The 23,604-nt window shown below is 42.8% G+C and overlaps 1 protein-coding gene across 1 annotated transcript in view; it reads left to right on the top strand.

Annotated features, from left to right (window-relative positions):
- The window catches only part of LRP1 (LDL receptor related protein 1), a 612,781-nt gene that overhangs the window by 540,983 nt on the left and 48,194 nt on the right, over nucleotides 1-23,604 (top strand). The window contains exons 69-74 of the mRNA XM_030196646.1: nucleotides 10,797-10,903; nucleotides 11,990-12,122; nucleotides 13,883-14,002; nucleotides 16,471-16,593; nucleotides 18,246-18,389; nucleotides 21,967-22,101. Of these exons, the coding sequence (XP_030052506.1) occupies nucleotides 10,797-10,903; nucleotides 11,990-12,122; nucleotides 13,883-14,002; nucleotides 16,471-16,593; nucleotides 18,246-18,389; nucleotides 21,967-22,101 (762 nt within the window). The remainder of the gene's footprint in view (nucleotides 1-10,796; nucleotides 10,904-11,989; nucleotides 12,123-13,882; nucleotides 14,003-16,470; nucleotides 16,594-18,245; nucleotides 18,390-21,966; nucleotides 22,102-23,604) is intronic.

Below are 23,604 nucleotides of genomic sequence, written 5' to 3'. Positions count from 1 at the left end.
CGCTCTCCCACTTTTTTTACCCACTCGTTTTTACCGTGGGGCGTTTGAGTTCTCCGTGTTTTGGCGGATTTCTTCTCACGTGTGACAGACTGTTACATATAGGGGTATTTTTGCCCATGGCAACCGTTATCCTCCATGTGAGGTTTAGGAAGGTACTGTTCCTTTAAAGTGGAAGGTCCCTTGGCTTGTTCCATTGTCTCTGTCTGGGGTAACATTCCTGATTCCCTGATCGAGGATTAATGGCACATCCCTTTCATAACGCTCATCGGAATTGCTTCTGTAATTCCGCCAGGGATCTGTATGTGCCACTTACAAGTCTTTAAGTGGTGCCTAAATTTGGATACTAAAAAAAATGAGTGCTAACTGCTGTTCTATAAACGGTACTCAAAGTTGGGTTCTGTTTATAAAATAGCACTCAGTGCCAGGACCTACGCTCAGTGTTAGGTATGAAGATTTATACCAACTGAAACCTGGAAATCCTCACGCCTAAATTAGGTTCAGATCCTGCCTTACTCTATAATAGTGTGTTAAATTCTAGGAACGCCCCTGGCCCCTCCCACGACCCTGGCTCCACCTATGATCACGCCCCCTTTTCAGATCCACGTGCATCATTATATAATACTGACTACAAAGATGCCTGCACAAATTCAAGGGCCCGTTTACTAACGCGCTCCTAAAAGTGGCCTGCGCTAGTGTAGGCGCATGTTTCGCACATGCACAGGTCCATTTGCTCAGCGCGCCTGGAAAAAAGGCATTTTTTTGTGTGTCGAGAAATGGACATGCGGCAAAATTAAAACCAGCATGCGACCATTTTTGGGGTGAGACCTTACGACCACCCATTGACTTGGTGGTAAGGTCTCATGCGCTAACCGGGTGGTCAGCGTGTGTAAACTGCCGATTACCGCCAAGTAAACACCACGTGGTAGAAAATATTTTCTACCGTGTGTTTTGGGCGCTCGTCAAAAATGGAATTACCGTCCGGGTCACGTGGTAGCTGGGTGGTAGTGCCACTTAACACACGTTGAATGCGCCTACGCGCCTTAGTAAAAGGGCCCCTCAAATTGTTGCCAGTTAACACCAATAACCGCGCGTGTGTCTTTTTGATCAGTCCAGGAACTGGATAAAACTTAACTCTCTATACTCGACTTCCATGGTCTACTCTACCACGAATGAACTTTAATGCAATACCATTTTATCTCATTCTGAATATGAACTTTTTACTTGACAGCTTAATCTACTCTGTCAACCTTGAACTCTAATGTAATACCACTTGTATCTCTCACTCCGGAAATGGCGATCGCCATGATGGAACAATGTAAGCCACATTGAGCCTGCAAATAGGTGGGAAAATGTGGGATACAAAAGCAACAAATAATAATAATTGCTAGCATCCAGTTATTGCCTATTAACTGCTCATTTGTCATTGAAGTTGCACGCACAATTACGGAATAAGCCTGATGCTCGCCAAGTTTCGGTACGCAATTTTGGGTGCCATATATAGAATCCGGGGGATTGTGTGTAAATACAAGGGAGTGTCCACATGAGTGGAGCATGGGAATGGCATGGGCATGGGCATGGCTCCCACTTAGGCATTTAACTTATAGAATACAGTAAGTTACGTGGGCCCTTCGTATTTACGTGGCCGCAGTTAAGCTAGGTCTACGGCTGGGGGAAAGCCAACAGTCATTCATTCAAAAGCGCGTGCTTCGGAACAAGGTATCTTTAAAAGATATCGCCAAAACAGGGAAGATAGGGCATTTCAATAGAGAGGTTGCAAGAGAGACCATAGTAGACCTGCAGGTGTCTTTAAATATAGAGAAGACATATTTTAAAGGTTGCAAATTATCACTGTCAACTGCTGAGCAAGTTGCAAATAGGAACAACAAACATTGTTTGAAATGTGTGTATGCAAATGCCAGAAGCCTAAGAAATAAGATGGGAGAGTTAGAATATATTGCACTAAATGAAAAGATAGATATAATAGGCATCTCTGAGATTTGGTGGAAGGAAGGTAACCAATGGGACAGTGTCGTACCAGGGTACAAATTATATCGCAGTGATAGGGTGGATCGAATTGGTGAAGGGGTCACATACGTTAAGGAGGGCCTTGAATCGAATAGATTAAAAATTCTGCAGGACACAAAATATGTCTTGGAATCCCTATGGATAAAAATTCCATGTGTAAAGGGGAAAAGGATAGTGATAGGAGTGTACTACCGTCCACCTGGCCAGGATGAACAGACAGATGTAGAAATTTTATCAAAAATTAGGGATGATAACAAATTGGGTAACACAATAATAATGGGTGATTTCAATTACCCTAATATTGACTGGGCAAATGTAACATCAGGATTTGCTAAGGAAGTAAAATTCCTTGATGAAATCAAGGACTGATTTATAGATCAGCTGGTTCAGGAACCAACAAGAGGGGGAACAATTCTAGACCTAGTCCTTAGTGGAGCGCATGATCTGGTGCAGGAGGTAATGGTGTTGGGGCCACTTGATAATAGTGATCATAACATGATCAGATTTGCTATAAACTCCGGAGTAAGTACACACAGGAAATCCAATATGTTAGTATTTAATTTTTATAAAGGAAACTGCAAAAGTCAAAAATTTACATCAGGCATGGATGCTATTCAAAGATACTGTCCTGGAAGCCCAGACCAGATATATTCCATGTACTAAAAAAGGAGCAAGTAAGACCAAATGACAACCAGCATGGTTAAAAAGTGAGGTAAAGGAAGCTATTAGAGCCAAAAGAAAATCCATTAGAAAATGGAAGAAGGATCTGACTGAAAATAATAAGAAACAACATAAGTAATGGCAAGTCAAATCCAAAGCGCTGATAAGGAAGGCAAAGAGAGACTTTGAAGAGGCAAAAACACATAGTAAAAACATTTTTAAACATAATAGCAGGGCTTTTTTTGAGGAGGTACTTGGGGGTACTGAGTACCGGCACCTTTTTCATTGTCTGCTAAAATTGACCCACGGATCCCAAGTTTTAATGAAAGAGCTCAGGCTCTACACACCAATTCTGCCTTGTCTTAAATTCTGTGACTGGTTGCAGGGGTCTGGCTATTGTGGGGTAGGTCCCTCACTGATTATCCCACCCCTGAAGGCTGGCCTAGCATTTGAGTACCGGCACCTTTTTTGCTAGAAAAATACACTGCATAATAGAAGCAAGAAGCCAGTAAAAGAATCGAATCGGTGGGACTGCTAGATGACTGAGGGATAAAAGGGGCAGTCAGAGAAGTGAAGGCCTTAGCGGAGACATTAAATGAATTCTTTGTTTCAGTCTTCACTGAGGAAGATGTGAGAGACATACCTGTGCCAGAAATGATATTCAATGCTGATAAGTCAGAGAAGCTGAAACAAGTCTTTGTAAACTTGGAAGATGTAATAGAGCAATTTGACAAATTGAAGAGTAGCAAATTGCCTGGACTGGATGGTATACATCCCAGAGTACTGAAAGATGTAAAAAATAAACTTCCAGAGTTATTGTTAGTAATATATAATTTATCTTTAAAATCCAGCGTGGTACTGGAAGATTGGAGGGTGGCCAGTGTAACCTAAATTTTTTAAAAGGGTTCTAGAGGTGATCTGGGAAATTTCAGACCAGTGAGCCTGATGCTAGTGGCGGGCAAAATGGTAGACAGTAGTATAAAGTACAAAATTACTGAGCATATACATAATCATGGATTAGTGAGACAAAGCCAACTTGGATTTAGTCAAGGGAAATCTTGCCTCACCAATCTACTACATTTCTTTGAAGGGGTGAATAAACGTGGATAAAGGTGAACTGGTCAATACAGTGTATCTGTATTTTCAAAAGGCATTTGACAAAATACTTTATGAAAGACTTCTGAGGAAATTAGGAAGCCATGGGATATAATGTCCTATTATGGATTAAGAACTGGCTAAAAGATAGAAAACAGAGAGTAGGTTTAAATGGTCAATATTTTCAATGGAGAAGGGTAGATAGTGGGATTCCCCAGGAGCCTGTGCTTGGACCATTTATAAATGATCTGGAGATGGGAATAACTAGTGAGGTAATTAAATTTGCTGTTGACACAAAGTTATTGAAAGTTGTTAAATTGCGAGAGGATTGTGAAAAATTGCAAGAGGACCTTACGAGGCTGGAAGTCTGGGCAGACAATGTTTAATGTGAGCAAGTGCAAAGTAATGCATATAAGAAAGAAGAACCCAAACTATAGCTGCATGATTCAAGGTTCCACATTAGGAGTTGCTGCCTAGGAAAAGGATCTAGGTATCATTGTTGGCGATGCTATGAAATTCTCTGCTCATTCTGCAGTGGTGGCTAAGAAAGCAAATAGAATTTTAGGAATTATTAGGAAAGGAATGGAAAACAAAAATGAGAACGTTATAATGCCTTTGTATCGCTCCATGTGGCAACTGCACCTTGAATACTGTGTGCAGTTCTGGTCACTGCATCTGAAAAAAGATATAGCAGAATTAGAAAAAGGTACAGAGAAGGGTGACGGAAATGATAAAGGGGATGGGATGACTTGCCTATGAGGAATAGCTAAAGTGGCTGTGGCTAGGGCTCTTCAGCTTGGCGAAGAGACAGCTGAGGGAAGATATGATAGAAGTCTATAAAATACTGAGTGGAGTGGAACGGTAAATCACTTATTTACTCTTTTCAAAAATACTAAGACTAGGGGGCATACAGTGAAGCTACTAAGTAGTTTATTTAAAACAAACCTGAGAAAATATTTCTTCACTCAACGTGTAATTAAACTGGAATCCGTTGCCAGAAAATATGGTAAAAGCAGCTAGCTTAGCAGGGTTTTAAAAAATTATTTCCTAAAAGAAAAGTCCATAAGCCATTATTAAGATGGACTTGGGAAAATCCACTGCATATTTCTAGGATATCAATACCAAAAAGTAGTAGAGATAAACTAGAGAGTTAATCGAGACATGTGTGATCAGGGAAAGTCTCATACAGTCACTAGGGTAATTCTAGACACCAATATAGGTGAACCCTTATTGCGTGACACTTACAATCATAGACCCCCTCCTTCCAATATTTTAAATCTTAATAGCAATTTCTTGATTTATTTAGTTATTTATTGAAGGAGTGATCTAATTTCACTTGATATTTGCACGTTGGTTAATACTCTCATATGAGTCTAGGTGTTAGGTGATGCAGCAATACGGTCTTAAATGCTAAAGCCACACTTATCTGTGATGACGCTGGTCTCCGATTTGCTAGTCTGCCGATATAGCCTGTTGTCCTACACGGGTAATATTTCTAGGATAAGCAGCATAAAATCTGTTTTACTGTTCTGGTCTCTTGCCAGGTACTTGTGACCTGAATTGGCCACCGTTGGAAACAAGATCCTGGGCTTGATGGATCTTCGGTCTGTCCCAGTATGGCAATGGTTATATGTAACACTGAAGGCATGTCAATTTCAGGTTGCTCTAGTATTCTATTACAGAATCTGGGTGCCCAGGTGCTGTCATGGAATAGGTTGTCATTGCGTGACATCGTGGTGCCTAAAAGGGAGCACCCTGGTTATTGAATGGTTCCCAAAGCAATTTATACAGACCAAACTTATGTGTATAAATACCTGTTTATTTTCAATACCACTCCCAATAAGAGTATGAAATGCACCTGCTCTCCTGTTAACACAAAGTGTGCCATGGCTCCAACTTGTTCCTAGCCGCCTTTAACAGGAATTGCCTTCCACCCCCCCCCCCCCCCCTAAGTTTGGAGTATTAGGTGAAAAATCTGCCCCCAGTTCTTCCCCCTTGCTATAATGAAAGCAGAAAGTTTTAAATTGTGTAACATTCTCAGTAAATAGCCAGGATTTGTTTCATGGATGTGGTTCTACTTGCTGTAAAAGGTGAGCCAAGTGACGCATCATTTTCTTCACTGTTCCTCCACTTCTAGTCTAGAAACTGGCTGTTTTCATGTTGTGTATTTTGAGTTGTATCATTTCACCTCATCTTATGTTTTTCTCCATTTTAACACTGTCGTAATGGGGCATCCAGAGGTAGGTTTCCATCGTACTTATCATTATAGCGTTTTATTAAATTGTTGCCAGATAAATTTATCCATGTTATATTGGTATGTTCTTCTTCCATCTTCTGTTATGTACCTATATTTATAAACAGGGGTGGAAAAATATATATAGAAAAGGTATGCTCCAGCCAAGATTGTTAGGAGCCAAGAGAGCTAGTTTCTCTTTACAAACTTTGTTGTTTTTTTAATGAGCTCTCTGTTTTGGTGTATTTGTTTATTTTGAAGGAAAGAGTTTAGCCTTTTTCTTCCCTTTGCTATATTTTCCTAGCTTCATCCTCCCCCCTCCTTTTTCCTTCTCTCAGATTCTTTTTCCTCTACCAGGGCCGGCACAAAGGATCATGGTACCCTGAGCCAACTTTTGATTTTTCACCCTCCCATTAGCGTGCTCCCTATTGGCACAGCCGTCCAGGCCACCCCCCCCCCCCCCTCCGGCCTGTATTTAAAGGCCGTTTCCCCCTCCTGAATACCGACAGAATTTCACCTGATGCTGTCCACATCAGCCCCTGCGTCTTCCCTCTCCTGCGCCCCTGTGGAAACAGGAAGTTATGTCAGAGGAGGGGCCGGGGCTCAGCAGAAGGAAGACATCGGGGTGGTTATGCGGGTAGTATTAGGTGAAACGCTGTCTGTATTTGGGAGGGGAAAACTGCCTTTAAAGGTAGACAGGGGAATGTGGCATGAGACAGAAAGAGGAAGGGGCTTGCTGGCTGTTCTTTTTTTTCCTGCACACACAACACCATCAGGTAAGCTCTGGGCCTACTTAACCTATAGGGCCAATGACATCACAGGCTTAGGTATTTGGCGCCCTTTGGCGCCAGAACCTCACCTGGTCCATAGGTTAAGCCGGCACTGCCCGCAACCTCTCCACTCCTAGCCTCCTCCTCCTCTTCCTTCCCCTAGTCTGTCTTCTCCCACGCCTCCTCTCTCCTCCATTAATAGTATCTCTACCTCTAGAAGCACAGCACGACCTTGCAGGGGCTCTGTTAGCCCGGAACTAGGAAATTACATTTGGGCCACATAGAAAGTTACGTCTTTTTCCATCCCTGTCTATATCTATATCTGTATCTGTCTATCTATATCAATCTATCTATAGACTTATATATCTGTGTGTAATGTATAATATAGACATATATGTATATGCAGTGCTGAGAGAATCTGTGAAGCCCCTAGGATGGCCTGTATGTTAGCACAATTTATCCTCAGAACATGCTTAGATCCTTATTGAAACCATGATGAGAGAGAAAGATAACCTCATTGAACAGGTAACACAGACAAAGAGGATATGTTTTTATTATATATTCAACCAAATGATTTAAGTAAAGTGCAATAAGCAATTAATGTGCCAGTTAGCATGCGCTGTCACTGGACTGACATGACAACTTGTGCTAATTCATGTGTTAACTGCATGCTGTGTTAGGGGGCAGGAACCAGGCGGTTTATGGCATGGTCTGCACACCACAGTTGACACATGATACTTACTGCACGCTGTCATTGGTGCTGCTAGAGCAAATGCGTTCACTGCCCCCCCCCCCCCCCCCCCTCAAGGAGGCATTAAGGCATCCACGTTAATTGCAAACAGTGTTCACGCATGGTAAAGAAAGTTTCTGTGCAGTAACTGCAGAGGACTTGCTGGACATGTCCTCTATGATTTCCTCACAGCCTTTGCACTTATTGCATGTTAATATTCGTTAGAACAGCAGGCTGACAACCCCAAAATAGCCTGGTTCAAATCCCACTGTGATCTTGGGCAAGTCACTTGATTGTGAGGCCTCCAGGGATAGAAAATTACCTATAGTACCTGAATGTACACCGCTTTGATAGTCTTCGGGCTTGCAAGCAGTCTATAAGAAATTATAAATAAATAAAATGCAGTAAGTGGAAAAGCGTACCACACTTCACTGAAAGGGCCCCCAAGTATCCTTTCATGAAAAAGTATGTAGACCCCCCTAGTTTCCTTAGCACAATGAATTGGTTAATTAGAATCGGGCACGTAAACAATTGGGTTACAAATAAACCACTCTGCAGAGTAAATTTGCGTGATTGAATTTGGACATCCTGACCTATGAAAAACTGCAAAAGGGTTTGAGTTTGATCTTCACCATAAGTTAGTGGGAACTTACATGCCACGATCCAAAGAAATTTCAGAGAACTTATGAAACAAGTACTTGACGTAATCTGTCTGGACAGGATTACGGCTGTATTTCTAAACATTTGGGATGCCATTCATTCACTGTCAAATGGTCTATAAATGGAAGAAGTTGACTGAAGATTACAGCGACTCTACCTAGGAGAGGGTGTCCTGCTAAGATCACTCCAGGTGCAAACCAAAAAATCATCCTCAGAGTCACAAAGAACTCCAGACTAGCATCTCAAGATCTGTAGGCTTCTCTTGCCACAGCTGATGTGAAGGCTGTATGTGTCAGCCATCTGGAAAACAGTGTTTCTGAGAGGATAGTTAGGAAGAAAAAAACGTGCATTAAAATGAACAAGCTGCCAGCCACAGATTCACCAAAGAGCATCTAGATGACCCACAGGTCTTCTGGAATAATGTTCTCTGGACAGAGCAGTCAAAAATTGAACTTGGTTTCAATAACAAAAATTGTGTGGCAAAAACCAAACACTGCCTTACAAAGTAAGAACCTTATTTCAACTGTCAAGCCTCCTGGCGGAGGCAACGTAGTGTGAGGCCACTTTGCTACATTGGGTCTGGATGTCTTGCCTTCCTTCATGGACCCCTCAATTCTACTTTATAGCAGAAAGATCCAGAGGAGAATTCTGGGTATCTGTCTTAGAGCTGAAGTTGAGCTGAAAGTAGGTCAGATAGCAAGATGACAACCCTAAACATTCAAGTGAATCTACTACAGAGTGGCTAAAGCAGAATAGATTTTATTTTGGATTAGGCAAGCCAAAGTCTAAGCCTAGAATCTACTGAAATGTGGCGAGACCTGAAGTGAGCTGTTCGCACAAGGGAACCCTCAAATATGAAAGGTAACACTGTTCTGTATGGAAGAAGGGATCAAAATTCCTCAAGGATGGTGATGTGAAACTCATCAGCAGTTTCAGGAAATGTTTATTTATTGCTGCCTAAGAAGATGCCACCAGTTACAGAACAAAAGCATTCACATACTTTCACACAAGACTACTTACTATTGAAATATTTTGTTGAATGTCTAATCGAAAAATCTCCCTTTTGTCTGTTATTTTTAAATATGTGTGCTTTCTTCTTCTTTAGGGTCTAATCCATGTTTTAAATCTGAATTGTACTAAAATACAAATCATCTTAGGGAGTTCACGATCTTTCTTAACACCATAAGTCATCATTACACCCAAAAACGAACAGTCCAACCTGCTGCCTTTCCCGTGCATGGCTCATGTTTCAGCACAGATTCCTTTCATTTGTTTTTGTCTAATAATCCCAGATTTCTGCAATTCCCAGCACTTTTCTGTGATCTTTCATCTTTCTCTAAACTCTGGGAGATTGGAGTATGTTTGCAGTGACACAGGAAGGAGGTTTAGGTATTGAGGAGATAAAGGTTAGGGCATATTATCAGCCACAAGACACATTTTATTCCTGTGGGCCCTGCTGCAGATCACACGCACTAATTTTTCGTCAAAGACCCCTTGAGAGTTGTAATATTAAAATATGGTACATCCTGGTTACTTTGCTTTAAAAGATAACTTGCATCCTAAAAGGAACCACAGGCTTCATTAATTGGGGGGAAACTGGAAGCCACATTCGAGAGCAAAGTAGTTATAACATAGTTGGTCTGAAGCAGAATATTCAATTATGTTCCTCTAAGGATAAAGCTTTTGTTATACTGTTTATTGTTAATTGGAATATTCCTTATGGGGAGGTTTATAACGCACCAAAAAATCCAGGCTGTTACTGGTGAGAGAGGGTTGGTGCTGCACTTTTTGGCTAATGAAAATGGGCTAATTGCGGGGGGGGGGGGGGGGGGGGGGGGTTGTTGCAATTTTGAAAGACATCTTCAAGCCAGCTGATTAAGCATTTTTTGTTACATTACAGTCCGATATTTTTATGATTCACTTGAGCAGGGATAAAAAATAGCTTTAAGTGGTAACGATCGACCCATTCCTATTTATGTTGCAGATTTTTTTTTTGGGGGGGGGGGGGGGGTGAGGGGTGCTCCTTCCAGTTGTTGAGTCCTTGATGGGTGTGGTCAGAAGCATTGAAACATGCCCAGTTTCTTAGTTGATTGTCAGATGGTATAATGTTCTCAGTGCCATTGTTTAGTATTCTGTAATTCTTCTAATGTGGCTTAGAAAACCAGACTAGTGCAGGTCCTTAGCTTGTGAAGCAAATTGTAAGTTAAGATAAAAATACTAAAAAATACCAGATAGATTAGTCTACTCAGTTTGTAGCCATCTTAATGTGTATGCGCAACCTCGATCTTTTTTCTCTATTATGTATACCCTGTTGCTTTTCTAAAATGGATGTATTCTTTCTTTCTGACATTTTTTTTCCCTCCCCGCTGTCCAGTACAAGCCATAACAAGCCTTGCTCCCCAACCAGTCCCTTGGGGTGGATGGGAGCAGGGAAACTGTTTTAGAAGGCGCTGCTTGCTTCCCAAATGTAAATGCTTTATCCTTGATTGTGGAATGAAAATTTTGAGCAAAGATGGAAAAAAAAAAAGTACACCTGTAACTTTTTAATTACTTGAACAAGTTTTTTTGTTTGTTTGTTTTTTACCTTGTTTATTCTGTATATGGGTTTACTCTTTCCCCTTAGCACCAAGACCTTGCTCTGAAAGTGAATTCTCCTGTGCTAACGGCCGATGTATTGCTGGAAGATGGAGGTGTGATGGAGACCATGACTGTATCGATGGGTCTGACGAGGTAAGGAGTTTAGGGGAGGTGAAGTAGAGATTAACACCACTATATAAAAAAAATCATCTGCAGTAGGTTGAGCGGTAGGGGGGGGGGTTGTCCTTACACGGATTCTGTGTGGAAATGTTGAATTCTGCGCGACACGAGAATTCTGTGCAAATTCTGCACTCCGCAGTCACACAGAATTCTGGCAGGAGTATGTAGAGTAGTGGTTTTTATGGATACGTCGGTAAGCTCAAACAGTAGAGTATGTGGGGTGGAGAAGGCTAGTAGTCTAACATCAACAGGGTGTAAGAAGCCTTGAGGAATAGCAGTGAGACCTACAGGAGTCACTATATGCACTGCCCTATATACTTGATATGGATAAATCATTTCATTTTTATATTAGAAACTTTTAATAAAACTTACATAATTATAAAGCCAAAGCAAATGTAGATGAAGGTACAGCAATATTCATGAATTTAATGAGAAATCAAAATCCCTCCAGTAAAACCAGGCCGCATTGTGAGGAGAGAAAGCCCACAGACTAAAATGAAATCCATTTTAAAACAAGGAAGAGATCAAAAACCCAGGGATTGCCGTACTCTATATCCTAAAACCCTTAAATCCTATTATTCACCTAAAAGAAATATAAGGAAACATCGAACAGCGTGTTCTTGAGAAAAGATTCGTAACTGAATAGGATCAATAGAGATACATATTTCCTGAATAAGTGTCTGTGCACTTGCAGGGAAATTTTAAAAAGAAAGTGGAGCCCCCTTCTCCAAAATTCTAGCTTAAACCTTAAGAACGCTTTCCTCTGCAATTGTGAACTCTGACACATTAGGGAAAATATAAATCTGATGACCACAAAAGGGTAGTGGGTAAATCATTTAAGAGACATTTTCCAAACATGATAAATCTTGCTTTGGTTTCTCACTTCTCTCCTATTTCATCTTAGATCACGACATAAACTTTGCTACAGATGCACAGAAACCAATAAGTGCTTGTCTACAGTATGAACCTCACTCTAAAAGCCAGCTACGCTCATTTACACAAGATGATTTTTGAGAAAGACTGCCCTATCTACCCTGTTCTTCCTTTCCCCCAATGCAGACAGACTGTGTCATGCGATGCGAGGCAGATCAGTTCCAGTGCAACAATGGACACTGCATCCCTCATCGGTGGCGCTGTGATGCCGACGTGGACTGCATAGATGGCAGCGATGAAGAGAACTGCGGCACAGGAGGTAAAGTGATCCTGGTTCACCCCATTCCACGGTAGCAGTGCGGCATGCTGCACACACAGAAAATTCCAGTGGTTATTTGTAGGCCACTCTGGCATGTTCCTGGGTAATCTTTGCTGCCTTTGTAAGTTTGCTTGAACAGAGTCCTTATGTGGAGCAGCGAGCGTATGTCCAGCACTTGGGTCAGAGAGCAGAGAAATATTAAAATATACAGAAGGCAGAGGGAGGGATATGACAGTGCCATGTTGCCAAGACCAGTGAAACAGAGGCGTAGCCAGACCTTGATGGGGGGGGGGGGCACATTTTGGCCTGCCTTCCCGCTGCCACTTCTGCCTCCCTCCTCCCCGCCTGCTCGCAGCCACTTCCCCTCCCCTCCACCGCCACTGGATGGTATCTTGGCTGGCGGGGGTCCCCAACCCCCGCCAGCTAAAGCGTTTGTCCCATGCCGGTCTCACATTGCCTGGCACCCTGTCCTGTTTTCAGCACTGTGCACGCTCGTAAACGAGGTTTGGGGAGGGGTGGGGGGTGAAAAGAAGTACTCAGGTAAAAGGTGATTAGTTTATGGGGAGGCCCGTCCAGGACATGATGTCAATAGGGGAGCTTGCTGGCCTAGGTTACCATGGGTAGACTGTGTATTGTGGAGGGGGAAGTAACAGAACTGGTTTCACTCATAGGAGCCTACTCTGACCCCCAATATTGAGAAACTTCCTTGTATGTGTCAAGGGAGGGGTTATTTCCATTGGTCTTAGCACCCCCAATAATTACGAAAAGTTGGCTCCTATGGTTTCACTAACATTTGTACCCTTTTGGAATTTGAAGTTTCCCAGTAGGGGGGCTTGGCCTATCTGAGATTTGTAATTTTCAATTGGTAAGTGTTCCATACCAGAAATCTTTCTCTTGTGTATATGGAAATGGGAGGGAGGGAGGGTTCTATGGATAGGGCTTATGGGATCTTAACTGATATAGGGGGAGGGGGAAGTTAATGGGTTTGGAATGACCTTTTTTTTTTTTTTTTTTTTTTTTTGATGTGTCAGTTTTATTTCTTTCCTGTGCTCAATAAAAATTGAATGTTCCAAAAGAAAAAGTAAGACAGCCTATAAATTATTTTAAACAAATGTGTTTAACTCGTTTATTGTGAAAACACAGCTAGTTAGACAACTACAGATTCTTGCGCAGAAAACTTTGTATTAGCAGCAAACCTGAGGTTAACACATGCAGAACACAGGATCTCGCAAGTTACAGAATAAAGGGCCACACATCAGAAATAGAAATATGCAGCAAACACTGAAAACTCTTCTGTTGCTGCCCCTTCCGCTCCGGTTCCCTGCACCACAGCCCTGGGAACAAAGCTGAAAACCAGCTAGTCAGGACCTTTCAGAGGTGCAGACACAAGTGGAACCAGATCATTAAAAAAAATGAAAAAAGAATCCTGAAATGCAAAAAGAAACAAAGCCAAAGTGAAAAACAGGATTTGATGTGTACACAAAAATGTACAGACAAAAATGAGCTGATGGTTTATTAACTTAATGTGTGGCAGTCAGGATCTGTTTTGCTGACCTTGCTGCTGTTCCTTGCTGCCCCCAGTAGCCTGCATCCTAGGCAACCTGCCTAGCCTGCTTAATGTGTAAGCCAGCCCAGGGCATTGCCTCACTTTGAATTGAGTGTTAGGATTTTGTAGTAACTCTGTAAAAGTGGTGTCATGCAGGAAAAGCATAGGAGCTGATATATTGTGCAGAGGATGAAATATTTATTTTTTTCAGCAGTACGGACATGTCCCTTGGATGAGTTTCAGTGTAACAACACCCTCTGTAAACCGCTGGCATGGAAGTGTGATGGGGAAGATGACTGTGGAGACAATTCAGATGAAAACCCTGAAATGTGTTGTAAGTTGGTTTCATTTTTTTCTGGAGATAACATCCTTTTAAACACTGGCACGATGGTGCCAGGAAGGAAGATATTTTACCCAGCATCTGATATGGATCTGGCTTTGGGGACTCAGATGCCATGGTTGAATTCTGTTGCCTTGCTGGAGCTGAAAGCTTCATGGGATGGTTTCCTGTTTAATAAAAGTGCTCTGGCCTGGCCTGATGACTCAATGGTATTGCTGCTTTTGCCATGAAGAAGGAGCTGGATGTGATTGCAGCATCCCGTCGTCTGGTCCTTGAGTTGGCAGGGGATGCTTCAGAGGTTGTGGTCATAGAGCCCCTGTGGGGTGGGGAGGGGAGGCAGAGACCCAGTCTTCATGAAGTGACTGGATTTAGGGTCCATTGTTCCGGGTTCTAGCAGGATCCTAGATGCATCGCCACTGACCAAGGACTAGGGCTGGAAAGACTAGACTCAAGGAGACCACAGTACCAGCATATATGTACATGTGTGTGCATATGTGCGAATAAATGTCAGTATTCCAGCTACATGCAGTTCTATAAAATGGAGTCAGTGGCGATCCTAGGTCGACTGCCACTAGCTCCCTGCTCCCTCTGCCCCGGAACAGGAAGTAACCTGTTCCAGGGCCTACTTTTCTTTACAGAACTCTACCATAACTGGCCAAGTGCGGGTGAATGTTTTTTGTGTGCAAGAACTTACTTAGAGCTGGTGTCAATGCTTGTGCCTAGTTTAGGAAAGTAAATGTGTAAAGATGGGTTATTGTACCACAGGTTATAATGGGACCCTCTGCCAAAATAGCATGATTTGTTGTAAAATAACCCTTTTTTTTTCAAAACTTTATTTTTGATTTTAATATTCAACATTATCATAGGTGTCAATAATCAAATGACATACTGCAGTTCTTCAGTATATTACTAAGATTCCACTACCCATCCCCTCTAACAGTGTTTCTATAGAACCCCTGCCTCCCTCCACTCCCCATTCCTGCTGTTCAGAGAGTGAAGCATAATCCCAGGAGCCCGCATCAATGTTAATGACCCTATATTGTGAAGATAAGTATTTGGGTTTAAAAAAAGGTTTGGACAAGTTCCCGGAGGAAAAGTCCATAGTCTGTTATTGAGATGGACATGGGAGAAGTCACTACTTGTCCTGGAATTGGTAGTATGGAATGTTGGTACTATTTGGGTTCCTGCCAGGTACTTGTGACCTGGATTGGCCGCTATTGGAAGCACGATACTGGGCTAGATGGATCATTGGTCTGACCCAATATGGCTATTCTTATCTTCCCTAACCCAGTCTGCCAATAACCCATCTTAATAGTAACCCATGTTGATAACTCCCCCACCCCCAAAATCCCTGAGATTGGCGTGTATTATAGAATAGCATGTAGCCAGATGATTGACATTTATGTACAATTTGTGCTACATAAGCCCGTAGGTAACTTAGAATACTGGCTTGTTCATTCGTACTTGCCACCTAAATCTAAGTGGCTCCTCATAGAGTTACAAGAAAGCCAAAGGTTATCAATAGAAATCAAACAAAATAAAACATGGAAAAGAAAATAAGATGATACCTTTTTTATTGGACATAACTTAATACATTTCTTGATTAGCTTTCGAAGGTTGCCCTTCTTCATCAGATCGGAAATAAGCAAATGTGCTAGCTGACAGTGTATATAAGTGAAAACATTCAAGCATTACTATGACAGTCTGACAGGGTGGGAGGATGGGGGTGGGTAGGAGGTATGCATGGGGACATCAAAGCATATCATTGATATTCTAACAGGATGGGTGTGGATAGGTGAGGGGTGGGGTGATCAACAGAGAAATACAGCTTTATGGTTTATAATGGGCTAGGAACCCCAGATCCTTGTTAAGTCCTTTCTGTTGGGTGTTAAAATATTCAATCATTCTGACTTCAAAAGCCAAAAGAAGTGGAAGTAAAATGAGCCAAGAAGAATTGGACAAAAAGTGAAGTCCAAGCTTCTGAAAACTCTTTATTCTTCAGTAATTGATCAGATAGATGTACAGTCTTGACCCACCATCTTGTGATTGTGCAGTTTTAAAGCCACGTATTATAGGCTGATTTTACGAAAGGTGGTATCTCAATCAGCCAATAAACATATAGAGAGTTCTCAACAGAAAACATGGAGCAGGAGCAAGCTTTCTGGTCAAAACAGTATACAAGTAGCAAACTAGGATTACAACTTGAGGTGGGGGGGGGGGGGGGGGGCAGGGGAATGGACCAGATTTCAGCATGAAGGACTGTGTATATTATGCCCAGCAGTATATTTTCTCCCACTGTTTTATCCTTGATTTTTCTCATTGTGAAACAGATGTGTTAAACACTGTGGTTTGTACAGCCCGCTAAAAAGCTACCTCCGTACTGCCAGCGCTCTGCCTCGGTGGCCAGACATTGTGCACTGATGTACTTTTTCTTTGTTCTTTACATTTTCATCTGTGTACAGTGAAATTCCAGTGTCCTCCCAACAGACAGTTCAGATGCAGGAATGACCGGGTGTGTTTGTGGATTGGGCGTCAGTGTGACGGGGTCGATAACTGCGGAGATGGCACCGATGAGGAGCACTGCGGTAAGTAGCAGAGTTCAGGCAGCCTGGGAATGTAATGTAGCTTCCACTGTAACCGGCTCTGTTCATTTAACTCTGCAGAGCTCCTGCTTTGGGCTCCTGAGTGCTGCTTCACAGTTGGAATAAGCACGTTGATATGTTTGCTCATTGTTTTGGTCTCGTACCTGGCTTAATCTCAAAAGCCTGTGCAATTCTGCATCAGGTGCCAGAACATTTGGAGACTGTAAATGGCCGGGTCAGTATTTAAATACCACAGCTGTCATTTTTTTTTTTAAATACCAGCCACGGCATTTAAATATAATCTGAGTCTTCAGCACTGGTACCTGGACAGTTGCTGGCAGTGAATAGATAGAACGGAGAGCACTGCTGCTGTCCGGATCATGGTGACATTGAGACCACTGTCCAGATGGCTGTCTGGGTAACTTTAGGAGAACTTTGTGCTCTCCTAAAGTTATCTGGATAGCCGTCTCCATATTACCACTATGTGGATAATTTCTGGCACTGCCCATGTACCACCCGAGCACCCTAGTAGAAATTCTATAACTGTGCAATTATTCAACACCCCCCCCCCAACCTTTGTGTACTTCCATATACAGAATACCAGCACTTACACACAAGTGCCAACAGAGGTGCCTAAGTGGAGGAGTAGCCTAGTGGTTAGTGTAGTGGACTTTGATCCTGGGGAACTGAGTTCAATTCCCACTGCAGCTCCTTGTGACTCTGGGCAAGTCACTTAACCCTCCATTGCCCCTGGTACAAAATAAGTACCTGAATATATGTAAACTGCTTTGAATGTAGTTGCAAAAAAACCCTCAAAATCCAGATTAGCAACGTGCCGGAGACCAGCGCTGAAGAGGACTTCAGCTGGCGGGGGTTGGGGACCCCCGCCAGCAAAGGTACTTGATGGCGGGGGAGGGTTGGCGGCGGGGGGGGGGGGGTGAAAGTAGGGGGGCCAGGGCTAAATCTGTGGGGGCCCATGCCCCCGTGGCTTCACCTAGCTACGCCCCTGCTGTGAAGTAACAGGTCTCAAGGCTCAGCTAAATAAACCATTTATTTCACATTTATATATCTGTCTGGCTGTGTTATTCACAGGGCCACCCCACAACCCTCATCTGGGGTATCACAGTGTCATTGCATATCCTGAATCCTGACTGGATTGCAGCCCTCAAGGGCTGAGGTTGGACACCCCCTACTTTATAGAATGGGTTCTCCCCATGCAGTATTGAGGCACCCAGTTATAGAATTGCCGCCCCCCCCCCCCCCCCCCCCAATCTGTACGGTGCTGGGGCAGTCACGAATGTCAGTGGTACTATCCAGATAAGTCAGCCATTCCCAACCTAGTCCTCAGGGCAGACCTAGTCCTATCAGATTTTCAGGATATCCACAATGAATATTCATGAGTTAGATTTGAATGTAATTGAGGCATTCCATGCAAATCTATCTCATGCATATTCATTGTGGATATCCTGAAAACCTGATGGGGCTAGGTGTGCCCTGAGGACTGGGTTGGCAATGGCTAAGCGCATAGACCTGCTTTAGGCCCCAGCAGCTGGAATGCTGCCCTCTGAGCAAGTACTTTGTAATACTGAGCTGGTCTTTGTTAAAGGTTTTTGCTGTGTCTTCATCTGACCACTGAGTTTCCTACCTACCAACAGAGACGTCAGCTGGAAAGGGCAAGAGATGTGATCCTGAGAAGAGCGAGTTTGAGTGCCAGAACAAGGAGTGCATCCCCTTCAGCAAGCGCTGTGACTTCTTCGATGACTGCGGAGATGGCTCGGATGAAAAGCAGTGCTCAGAAAGTCAGTGGCTGCAGGCATATGGTCTGACTGGCAGACTGTTGGAGTTATATACTTAATTCTGGGCTTCTCACTTGTCTACCTGCTCTTTACTCTGTTCTAAACAAGAGAACCCGAGCAGCCTATAGCGCTTTCTGTATTGCCTAGTGGTCAATTATCGTAGAACATAGAAACCTATAACAGAGAAAATGATGGAAGATAGTCCATGTAGTTTACCCTTCCATACCAAATACTAAGCTCTAAAATCCTTTCCTCTCCTTCAGAGATCTTTTGTACGTACCTGAATTAAGTTACAATCCTTATCTCCAGTAACTCTGCTGGGAGGCTGTTCCACACATCCATCACCCTTTCCATAAATGTTTCCTTAGATCAGGGTCCTCAGCCCAGTCTTTGGGACACTCCCAACCAGTCAGGTTTTCAGGATACCCACAATGAATATGAATAAGAGAGATTTGCATGCATTGCCTCCACTGCATGCAAATCTCTCTTATTCATATTCATTGTGGGTATCCTGAATGGCTAGGAATGTACCGAGGATTGGGTTGGGAATCACTGACCTAGTGCCATTGTAGAGGCAGTTTTTGAAAGCCATTTACATGTATGAAGCAGGGGTTTATGTGTGTGGAAGTAGCTTCTTATAGAATTATCTGGAACACGTGCTGGTAACGTATGTGAGTAAGGCCATTTTGCTGTCTCGGCAGGCTACCCCGCAATGACCACAGGTGCTTCTTGGAGCAGGGTGTGGACTTAACACCCATTCGTTAGAATTTTCAAAAGCATGCATGTAAAGATTGTCAAATTTGTGCATTCTAAGTAGCCAGTGGAGGTAATTTCCAAAAGGAAAGTAGGTTTGTACTTTCTCTTTTAAAGCTGATGCAACTTAGGCACATGCTTGCTGCAAAGTTAGGCAGCCTGTTATTACTGGCCCTGTTTGCATCATTATGGGAGTAATTTTATTAGAGCACACCTATATAAGAAATCCATAAATGTTACAAAGGCATGCAGGCAACTATGTGCTTTTATAAAATAGGCTTTCAGATCCAGCTTCAGTGGCATGCAAATGCCCATGCTCTGAAGAAAGGTATGAATGTGGGCATGTACTCTATGGAGATAATGTAATAAAGAGCAGAAAAGTAACAGCTCAGATACACATGGATGGTCTTAGGCCTGAGCAATTAGGTCATAGAGATGGGAGGTGCATGCTCACATCTAGATTGTGAAAGCAATTGTGTGTCCCACCCATATGAACAGGCATGTGCTCACAGAATAGCACATGTCTGGACTATTGTCATTTATGTTTATTTAAAACTTGATGAATTGCCTATCTTGGCCAAGGCCAAATCGAGGTGACGTACATACTTAGAAATCAGAAGCTAGAATAAAAACTCCAATAAAAACAGGATAGACACAATTATATCAGAAAGATAGAATTCATTTGTCATGAAATGCCTAGCATCTGCCTGGGGTTACCCTACTACTACTTATCATTTCTATCAAGATATTCCCCAGTGATTTCTAGGACACTTGGCCCACACTCCAGGGGTCCCAAAGTTTCTAGAAAGCACACAAAAACACAAACAAGGATTCTTAGTCAGTCCAGGGCTAATAAATGAATTGATTTATTATCATGACAAATTTGAACAGTGAACATTTGAAAAACAAGATGGAAAAGTACAGCAAACAACAACAGCTTTAATGTTGATCCTTGTTTTGGTTACCTAAAACTTGTTACTACCTGGGTAGCACCTGGGGAGTTCAGGAACTTAACAAGCTTTGAACAGAATCTCAGGACCAGGGTTGCCAGGTGGAAAATATTTTTCCAGCCTAAAGGAGCCCAAAATCCAGCCCAAAACCCGCCCAAACTCAAACCCCGCCCCTGACACCCCCGCCCCCGCGTCATCACCCCCGCCCCCGCCGTCATCACCCCCGCCCCCGCCGTCATCGGCCCCGCCTCCCCCGTCACTAACCCCGCCTCCCACGTCACTAACCACGCCTCCCACGTCACTAACCCCGCCTCCCACATCACTAACCCCGCCCAAAAACGTCACTAACCCCGCCCACCGCGGCCGAAAAAGCCACCTAAAAAAACCGCCCGAAGCACAAAAACCAGCCCAAAAAACCGCAACCCGCCGCGGGCAAAAATTTCCCGCGGCGGGTCGCGGAAAACCGCCCAATTGGGCGGTAAAACCGCCCACCTGGCAACACTGCTCAGGACAGAGATGTTTCTCCTCTGTACCCCCACACTGAGATCAAATAAAGATCCAGTACCTCCAGGCTAGATTTGAAGTCCAGAACCAATCAGAGCCCAGAGCATCAACCTTTGAAAAAGTATCTGGCCAATGGTACTGCAAGTTCCCCTTTTCTCAAGGCTAAATTGGAAAAGAGAGTAATCTTTTCTGCAACAGCTTTAAAACTGAAAACAAGTGCCATCTGTTGGCCAATTAGAAGAAATACATTTTCATGAAATTATTTATTTACAATTGACAGGCCTGAAAACCCATTTTCTCACACCATTTTGTCAACAATCATGTCGACATTCATTGCAACGCCACCACTGCGCCCCTCCCAGCATTCCCGCATCATCCAAAGCTATATGAAAAAATGTGTTTTTAGACTGACTCTAAATTGCTTATAAGATGTCTCTGATCAAACTGAAAGAGGCAGATTGTTCCATAAGCTAGGTGCAAGAAAGAAGTAAGCACTATGCCTTGTTGATTCCAACTTAGCCCCTATTGGGACTTGGTAGATCAGTCTGGGATCATTGATTGGGCGTAATAGATGAGGTGGCACATAAGATACAGTTAAGCTTGTAAGATAATCCGGAGTACCCTTATGCAGAGTCTTGTAAGGATTTTAAACCGAATCTAGAACTTTACAGGGAGCCAATGAAGTTAATGAAAATAGCGGGGTACCATACCTGTGCGATGTTGTATTTTGTAGAGACTGTAGTCTTTACCCACATGTGTGTTTACATATGCATGGAAATGACTAGAGTACTGGCATTTCTGTGCATACTTGTCACCCAAATCTAGGTGGCTCTTTATTGAATTAGTCCCTTTGTGCATACTCAAATATTTTATAAAATATGCATGAACATCACAGCTCTGCCTTCATTCCACCTAAACTACATCCCTGGGAATACCAACTGGTAGGTCAGACAAAAGTTTTCCATGCACCTATCTCTTTAGCCATGTGTAAGGCAGGTTTTACAGAAAAAGCTTAATAAAATACTCTCCTATAAGTTCTGTCACCCTTGGGGTGGGTGAGTGGATATGCGCACGTCTGTGTGTGTGTGTGTGTATATATATATATATATATATATATATATATATATATATATATATATTATGGATGTCCATAGGGGAAAACCTTTTGGTTCGTTTCAGTTTGGTCTTTTGCGCTAATCTACTCAGTGTGTGTTAATTCATGGATGAACGAGTGTTCAATTGATTTAGAGTGCACTAAACATTTTAAGCTGTGCCGATGAACTGAATATACACTAATGAAAGTCATTCCCTAACATATATATTTGTAGACGTAGGGATAGAGATGGATAAGTAATTGTAATTTTGTATTGCAGTTCCGAAAATCCAAAGCTGTGCGTCTAATATGGCTCTGTGTGGTGATGAGGCGAAGTGCACTGAATCTCAGAACTCTGTTTATTGTACCTGCAAAAAAGGTTTCCAGAGGATTCAAGAGCAGAACTCATGCAAAGGTAGGGATCGTGTTGGACGCGCTTTGCATCCAAATTCTGTGAAAAGTAGAGTACGATATGTTTATAAATTACATCTCTTGCGCTGCATCCCAAGAAAGATATAGTAGAATTGGAAAAGGTGCAGCGAAGGGTGACTAAAATGATATCGGGGATGGGACGACTTCCCTATGAAGAAAGACTAAGGAGGCTAGGGCTTTTCAGCTTGGAGAAGAGACGGCTGAGGGAGACATGATAGAGGTATATAAAATAATGAGTGGAGTGGAACAGGTGGATGTGAAGCGTCTGTTCACGCTTTCCAAAAATACTAGGACTAGGGGGCATGCGATGAAACTATAGTGTAGTAAATTTAAAACAAATCGGAGAAAACTTTTCTTCACCCAACGCATAATTAAACTCTGGAATTCGTTGCCGGAGAACGTGATGAAGGCGGTTAGCTTAGCAGAGTTTAAAAAGGGGTTAGACGGTTTCCTAAAGAACAAGTCCATAAACCACTACTAAATGGACTAGGGAAAAATCCACAATTCCAGGAATAATATGTATAGAATGTTTGTACGTTTGGGAAGCTCGCCAGGTGCCCTTGGCCTGGATTGGCCGCTGTCGTGGACAGGATACTGGACTCGATGGACCCTTGGTCTTTTCCCAGTGTGGCGGTCACCTCCTACCTTATGTACTTATGTAAGTACTGTGGAATCCTTCACTACCGCAGACTATAACATAGCAGTGAAGTAGGTGGCAGAAAAAAAGACCCATTGGCCCACCCAGTCTGCCAGGTTACTCCTGCCTTCACTGCCAAGGATAAGTCCCAGTTATCAGCATGAGTCTTAGGCTATTTTTTACTTTCTGCCCTCAGTTCTGTATGTGACCATCTCTGGGAAAAGGAACCTACTCTATAAGGACACTTGGGCACTCAGGTTCCAGTACAGAATATTAGCATAACCCAGTATCGGTGTGTTTTCATTCACATGTCCACAGTTGCACCACCCATCGTGTGTAACTTTAGTGTTTTGCATGTGAGTGGGAGTCCCACCCATGTACACGCTTTCCTTGCATTTGCTATGCAAGTTAGATGCAAAGAACCAAGCAACAAGGAGTGGGAACTGGATCAGGCTCTTCAAGAACAGACTCAGGACGCCAGAATAAAATTATGGATGTTTATTTAAGCTGACTTGACATGGAATCATGTTTCGGCAAATGCACGCCTGCCTCAGGAGTCTTGATACGTATACTTGATAATCACATTAATCGTTAATGATGCTTCTCGCGAAAAGAGCATGAGCTGGTCTTTAGAAAGACCGTTGGTAAAAGAAATAATTGTTGAGTAGCACGATGTCGGCATTTCACATGCTACTCAACAATTATTTCTTTCACCAACTCTCTGTCTGAAGACCAGCTTATGCTGTTTTCGCAAGAAGCATCATCAGCGATAAATATAATTATCAAGTATACGTATCAAGCCTCCTGAGGCAGGCATGCATTTGCCGAAACATGGTTCCATGTCAAGTC

Source organism: Microcaecilia unicolor, chromosome 3 (assembly GCF_901765095.1).
Source record: "Microcaecilia unicolor chromosome 3, aMicUni1.1, whole genome shotgun sequence".
Classification (NCBI taxonomy): Eukaryota; Metazoa; Chordata; class Amphibia; order Gymnophiona; family Siphonopidae; genus Microcaecilia; species Microcaecilia unicolor.
The sequence above is the reverse complement of the archived record's forward strand: the minus strand, read 5'-3'. Positions and strand labels throughout refer to the sequence as shown.